This window comes from Corvus brachyrhynchos, unplaced genomic scaffold (genome assembly GCF_000691975.1).
Source record: "Corvus brachyrhynchos isolate BGI_N302 unplaced genomic scaffold, ASM69197v1 scaffold307, whole genome shotgun sequence".
NCBI lineage: Eukaryota > Metazoa > Chordata > Aves > Passeriformes > Corvidae > Corvus > Corvus brachyrhynchos.
Genome location: NW_008239288.1, coordinates 4,079,752 through 4,087,437, shown reverse-complemented (window position 1 = coordinate 4,087,437; position 7,686 = coordinate 4,079,752). Strand labels below are relative to the sequence as shown.

The window sequence follows — 7,686 nt, the reverse complement described above, 5'->3', positions numbered from 1 at the left end:
ATCAAAATCCTTATCCTCACAGAAATTTAGGCATTGCAGGCCAGTTTCTTCTCATTCCCAAAAAAAGGTCTATGGGTGGCCAATTGAACCTCATCTTAGAGGCTCCCATCTCTGTTCCACAGATTAAAACAGATCCAGGGTGACTTTATCACCCTGGACGTGTCCACGCTGGAAATCCAAGGACCTGGTGTCCAAGGAAACAGGAAAATCACTGAGCTGCTACAAGAAGTGCAGAAACTGAAGGCTGGGTGACCAAATGTCTGTCATGCTGAGGGAGAAGCAGGGAAAAGCTTGGCATCAGAAAGAAAGTAGGTTAGGTCTAGCCAGACTGTACTTTTTCATCATATGACATGGTCTCCTCCTGTTAAGGCTGGATATGGGAAGTTAAAGCACCTAATTCCATCAGAAATCATCAGAATGTAGCATCCACTTTTCTGTATCTATCACGGAATGAACAAATTTAGCACAGCAAATCCTCAGCTTCAGGAGCCCCTCCCAGAACACTACAAAGCATCCAGTCATGAGCACAAGGACAACATGTGACCAGCTCTCCTCTGGCTGGTCCAGTTTTCGTGAAGCCCCCTCACCTGAAGCACTGAAAAATAGTGAAGGAAATGAGGGGGAAGATCAAAACAGAAGAGAAATGCTGTAATTTCTGAATGGTTGTTTCGTCTCTCTTAACCACAAAACTTCAACGTAATAAAAAATGGTGGGGAAGCTGGGAGAACACAATATGATGCCTTGAGAAAAGTTTTCCATGGCTTTTTGTTTAAATTTTGAATAGCTGATACATATTGTCAAAGAGACCCCGAAGAAGAAAAGCTCCTGTTTCCCACCAATCGCAGGACGCAGTCGAATCCCTAAGACTGTAAAAGGGTTTGGAGCTGTACAACCATTCCCAACGCCTCCCTGGCAGCATGGCTGTCCCCACCTCTACCTGTGATGAGCTGCAGCAGTGACAAGGACTCGTGGAGGGCAGGGGGAGCTCACCTGAATCAAACTGCTCCCCATCGCCGTTGGCTGGGCTGGGATCCTGCTCTGGGGAGAGGTGCTGGGTCTCTCTCATGCTGGCAATGAAGGATGCCCTTGTCTCCATGGCTCAGAGGAAGAGGCTTTGCCTTCCTAATTCATCTTGCAGCAAGGAGGACAAGCTAAAGGAAAAATAAAAAAAAGCAATGAGTGATTTATTTTACACCAACCCATTCCCTCAGCCTTTCCCAACGGTACTCATGTCATCCCATCTGGATGCAGTTGGAATAAAAGATCTTAAATGCCTTTTCCAGACCAAAAAATTCCATGACTCTCTGATGGTGACCCTTCCATCCTGCTCTTGTCTCCAAGCTGAAGCTGGGGGTGGATGAAAACCACAAAAAAGGACCATAGTGGCAATAATATCAACAGCAACAATAATGAAATAAGCAGTATTCAGAGGCTTCACATCTCCAAGTTCCCTCCAGCTCCCAATGCCACCAACGGAGAGAGAAGGATCAGCCCACAAGGCAGCACAACCCATGGTAAAAAAACAAACAAATAAAAAAAGGCAAGAACCATCTCCACCATCTTCCACCCATTTCAGCCCTTGATTTCCAGCTTTTTGATGGCTAACACTGTGTGAGGTATCTCACTCCATAAATATTCAAACTTCCAAATGGGGAGATTTGGGATAATGAAACAGAGGAAACACTGAAGCAAAAATACTCATGAGAGAGAGAGAGACTGAAGTAACTCTAAAAAATAAAACTGAGCATGCAAAATGCAGATACCCTCATGAAATAGTGCTAGCTGCAACTGTTTATTGAATGCAGACTGACCTAAGATAACTACCAGTTTTAACATGCAGAGCAGCAAATACTAACTCATTTTAAATTGGGTTACGTTAGCAGAGGAGATTCTTCTAGAAGGAATGACCATAGTAAATTCAAAGTGGAATAAAAACACACAGAAATTAAAAATTATATGAGAAAGGGCATCCAGGCTGGCCAGATTTTGCATCAGACACCAGACTAAATGAGAACTGCATTTCCAGCCCCAGTAAGCCACCAGACAAGCAATACCCCGAGATACACCTTTAGGAGTAGATTAAAAAGAACTCCAAAGTGAGCTTTTCAGTAAAACTCTGAGATGCTGATGAATAACGAGATGTCAAAGGATGACTGAAAAAGAGAAACCAAGAGCTGGGGTTATGGGCACAGAGGGAACCAGCTATTCACACAAGATATGCTAAAGCAAAGACAGGCAGTAGGGAAGGTGTGTGTCCAGAATATCTTATGGGGAGGACTGGTCCTGCTTGTTAGAGGAGCCTTCAAATCCTGCAGGACAGAGAGGACTGTGCTGGCAGCACCCATGCCAAATGCTCTGCAAAATGTGTGACTAAAAGTAGGAAAGAAGTTTACTGCCAGAAGCCAGGCAAAGCAGGGTGTAATAAGACTGTAAAAATATATGGGATTTTTTTCAACTTTTACTACTCTGGAGGCATATTCTAGAAGACTAGATATGATGGTTATAAAATAGAAAGGAGGAGAGTGTTCTGTCATGGATTTCTCACTCCCAGTTTTTAAGGCAGCTACAATGGCAATTTAAAAGAAGAAACAGACGTGTGTGAGCAGTTATAGCAGAAGCGAAAAAGACGAGGAGCATGTCAAGTGTTTGATATCCATTAACTGGACCACAGTGGGACTGTCTGAGGGAGCAATCACAGCTGCAATTAAACCCTGCAAAAACCACGGGTGTTTCACAGAAAAATCACTGGTGGAAGCAAATTACCAAGGCAGCTGACTCGACCCCCCACTGAAGGCTGTTCAGGCAAAGTTAGAAATTCATGTTCCCCACCCCAAAGGAACCTGCTAATGAAAGATAAAAAAGTATTTTTAAAAAGGAAGATCATAAACCAGCTCAGAGCAATATGGTTGTTGGTCTCTTCACAAAATGCTCTTTGAACTTTCAGTTATCCATAAATACGACCCTTTTCCCACTGCCACTACAGCACTTCATCTTTATTTTTTGTTGACATGAGACTTGCTAATGAATTAAGTGTATTATAGACTCCGAGTGTTCTGAGTGCAGCTAACCTCAGAACATACACATCACTCATCCCCAGTGTATATTAAGTTTCAATTAACCATGAAACTAGAAGCAGTCAGTTTACTGAAAGCCAAAAAAACCCCACTTCTCCTTTGGTAGAGAACACTTCCATAAATATCATTAATAATAAATTAGTTAAGTATCAGGATTTTACATCAGGCTTGTTAAATGTGAGAGGAGGGGAGATGCCAGCTGAAGATAAACCTTGGGTGGACATGGCTGTTTTCATTTTTGCCTGGGACCAGACAAGGATGGAAGGTAACCCAGGTCTACCAAAAAAATTCAAAGAACAGAGAGAAACAGAGAGATCAATTTAAACACAACAAATCCACCATCTTAAAGAGAGCTCACGGGTAACAATATATATACCAAGAAGGAACATAACCCTCTTGGTATTGTAGTTAAATCTCGTGATGCCTCTATGATGCTGATAAAACAAAGTTATGAGCTGATAAAAAGCTGAAGGTGCCCTACCAGACAACAACAGTACTTGCCTTTTTTTTTTTTTACACAGCCAAGCCTCAAATCTGCCACCAGACCTATGAGGGACTCAAACCCCTGGATCATGGAATTTCCCATCAGAAATGGAAAATGGATGGGCAAACCAGCAGGAACCTGCCCAAGGTGTCTGCAACACAACTGGAACCCATCCTCAGTGGCCCCATCTGGGACTGGGTTGGAGCCCACTTTAGTAAAGAGGGGGGAAATACAGAACCTCTGAGGCACATTCAGCAACATCATCAACATGTTTGGGTTTTTAAACTCTATTTTAAACTCTATTTTAATGTATTTTTTGCTTAAGCTATGGGCAACTTATTGGTTTTCAAATGTCATGTCGAGAGCACCCACATGCCAAGGAAACTGGATCTATTAGAGGCCATTACTTGGCTTACTTTGGGAATAACTAGTTTACAAATTAGGGTAGGAGAGCACTTCAGTATTCTCCCAATACCACATGACAACAAGACCAAACTCTCACGCAAACACCAGCTTCAAAACAGCTCTGAGCTTTAGTGTTGATATAACTAACTAGCAAAGAAAGCTGACACAGGGTATTAATTTTTCACTTCTTATTAATTGCTGCTAATTAACACTTCAAACAGAGTCCCCAGCCATATTGTTAACAGTAGCACGCTGGCTGGCCTGCAATCATCAACATTACACAAGCAGCACACACCACTGTACTCCAATTCCTCTGCCAGTGGAAATCCACTGGAAACCGAATCAAGGACCACAAAAGCCACACAGCCAGCCCGGGAACAAGGTGATGGGAAACAGCACCAAAAGAGGCTCGAGGTGACATTACACCAGGCAGGAGCACAAAGGAAAATTCTATGAAATGCATTTGAGAGAGCAGGGAGGGGGGAAATTCCCTGGTTTCAGATCCCTTGCTCATTGTTTCTGCACAGTGGTGGTTCAGCCTGATCCGATTCTTCCCCCCACGCAGTTCCCATTCCCTTGGTATTTAGTTCAGATCCAGGCTCTTAACTCACAGGCAGGAAAAGCCAGGCAATACAATAAAGAATCTCTTTTATTTCCTTCTTCCCACGGCTGTCAGTCTCAGCCCTGCCTTTATCTCCAGCCTTGTCATCTGTATCAATATTGGCTCCTTGTACAAGCACCAGCACTGGCTTCCTCACACCATTTTACATTTCTCCTGTCAACTCAATCCTGGGTTTTCTCCCTTTGGAGTAATTCCCTGTAGGGAGAGGTCCCTTACCCACACACAAATCCAGCACCCTGGGGCTCTTGCTTAAAGGTACCCCTGAAAAATTTACTTTCTCCCTCAAATACACACTTGGTTAATTCGGATTGACACAAGAAGGACAAAGAAGACCGTACATCCTTGAAACCTCTTGCCTGAATGGTGAATCAGGTGTGCCCATGTAATGCTAAGTGGAGAAATAAATTCCACTGCTTTCCCAGTGAACTGGGACTGATTTTGGCCCCTCCAAAATCCAGCAAGAGACGTTGACTGGAGATGCTCCCACCTCTCAGCGCAGTGACACTTGAGAGTGGCAGCAGGGCTGCAAGGTCAGAGGATCACACAACATCCTGAGCTGGAAAGGACCCACCAGAATCATCGAAGTCCAACTCCTGGCCCTACACAAGACAACCCCAAGAATCCCACCATGTGTCTGGGAGTGTTGTCCAAACATTTCTTGAACTCTGTCAGGCTCAGTGCTGCGGCCACTTCCCTGGGGAGCTGTTCCAGTGCCCAACCACCCTCTGGGTGAAGAACCTTTTCCAAGTATCTGGCCTAAACCAAGCCAAGAAAAATTGTGCCCAAAGGATGACTTAAGTGGTCCAAGTCAGACACCTGAAATTCAGATGAGATGAACAGCCCTCAGGGGGTTCCTGTTCTTGCACAGCACCTGTTAAGATTTTAAATATCCAAATTCCCCAGCAGACAAGCTAAATCAGAGTCATAGAATGGTTTGGGTTGGGCCATAAAGATAATCTGGTTCCAACCCCCCTGCCACGGGTAGGGAGACCTTCCACTAGACAAGGTGAAGGGAGATGCTCAAATGCCATGTGGTACTGGTGCTGCTCGTGGATCAGGATGAAGGGGGACTCATCCCTGTGGGACATGATCCAGGATGCACTGCTAGTGGCAGCCTTCCACAACTTTTACATCCCTGAGCATCCGCACAATGCAGTGCAAGCTCACTCAAAAGGGCTACTGAACACATCAAGGCACAGTTTTACCTCCTAGAAAAAGGGCCTGTCTCTCCTCTCAGACAAAGTACAAGTTGGAAACCTTTTAAGAACCTTTTATTCCAAATTCCTGTGAGGGGTTTTTTATTATTTATTTGAGAGCTTCCCTCACCAAATGTTTTCACTTATATCAAGTGACAATTTCTCTTTCATATTGAAGACCCCATAGGATTTTAATAAGGGAAAATTTACTGCTTTGAACAGCTCTGTGTTGTACTCTAGGGTGGAAGAAACAAATACCATGTACTCTAGAGAACCAGGAATCTTCACAATATTCAAATACATAAAAAACAGCTGAATGGGGAAAGAATATAATGTGTTTTCCATGTTCTTGGTGGATCAAAGAAGGCAGTTTGGTTTAAACTGCAGGGAGGGGACATTTGATTTGGGCAGGAGAAGAAATCACTTACAATGAATCTGGTGAAGAAGTGGGATACACTGTGGAAAGGACTTTTTGGAGGAGTCAGGATGCTGATCTGTCCAGAAAGTGATCTTGGTAGAGTTAATCCTGCCCTGGGGTATGGGATGGTCTGTACAAGGCCCCTTCCAGCCACTCAACAGGGCTCATCTTTCTGCTCTTGAAGTCAACATTTGAGCAGCAGCAGAAAATAAATGAGTCAGTCTGGAGGGAAAACATGCAAGAACAGGAAACTAGGGAACCACCAGAGTAGGGAAGGCCTGGATTGTCCACCTCAAAGTCAGAGAAGGACAGGAACCAAACTTCTCTGAAAGCACATGGCAGAGAAGGGATTATGCAAGGTGGTAGCAGTCCCTGTAACTCAGCTGGTCCTTGCTCTCCTCTCTTCTTGCACTGGTGCCAAAAGCTTCACACTTTTGATGCCAACAGAGACAAACCTGTCTCACAAAGCAATTTTCTCATCCTCCCTAGCTGGCATGCTCCCGAGTCCAGGATACACACTGAGATAAATGGTAGTAAGATAAGATAACAGGAAGTAAAATAAATCTAACTAGAGACTCTTAACTTGTTTACAGCAAAAAGCCCTGCAGTAGTAAGAAAAAAAAAGACAGATAACAGGCAGACACCCAGGCTTGGGTACAGATCCCCCTCTTAGCTGTCCTGTGTGTAAATAAAACCTAAGGACCCCAGAGATGGACTTCCAAGCCAAAACCTGCCACAAACTTCTCTGAAGACTAGATCAAACCTCAAAAATTTAAGCACTTTCTGATTAAGTTTTCTTTCTGAATGAGCTGGATGTTTTACAAGCAAGGGCAAGGAGGTATTGCTGCCCCACCTCTATGCCTGCCATCACCCCTGTGAACCCTGGACATCCCCACGCTCAGCATCCCATGAAGCACATGTGCCAAGGAGAAGGAGCTCACCACATACTAACATTTCCTGTTTCCAGCTGTTCTGTCACCTTCTCCACGACTCCACAGGCAATTTCCACAATTTCCCATTTTGGTAAAGCACTTCTACCCATGCTAAGCACCCAACATACACCAACTACTTGGAAATATGGCATATTTAAGATTGGGCATCTTCTAAAGCTCTCACCTGAGCCAGGGCTATGAAGAAGATTGGGGCCCTTTATAAAAGGAAAAGGAACTCCAAGGAACAAACACAGCAACAACCATGTGCAACACTCTGTCTTCTTCCACCTCTGTGTTTGAAACAGAGCGGAAACTAGGAAGCCTTTGAGAGGGGTAACTTGAAGACACAGAGCTGCTTTATCATCCTGAGACATCTCATCTCCTTAGGTAAAACCACAGAACAGAGTGGTGTGGGCTGGGAGGGACCTTAAGGATCACTGAGTTCCAACCCCTGTCACCTGATGTATCACCTCGAAACACCAGCCACATGGACCAAATTAATCAGTCAGACCCCCTGAGTGTGACCAATCAGCCCAGCTACAGAAGTCACCCAGC

The 7,686-nt window shown here is 44.4% G+C and overlaps 1 protein-coding gene across 3 annotated transcripts in view; it reads right to left on the bottom strand.

Moving 5' to 3' along the window:
• The window catches only part of SFMBT2 (Scm-like with four mbt domains 2), a 103,884-nt gene that overhangs the window by 89,673 nt on the left and 6,525 nt on the right, over positions 1-7,686 (bottom strand). For all 3 annotated transcript variants that reach the window (XM_017740393.1, XM_008638391.2, XM_017740392.1), the window contains exon 2: positions 991-1,151. In XM_017740393.1, coding sequence (XP_017595882.1) covers positions 991-1,096 — 106 coding nt within the window. In that variant the 5' untranslated portion in view covers positions 1,097-1,151. The remainder of the gene's footprint in view (positions 1-990; positions 1,152-7,686) is intronic.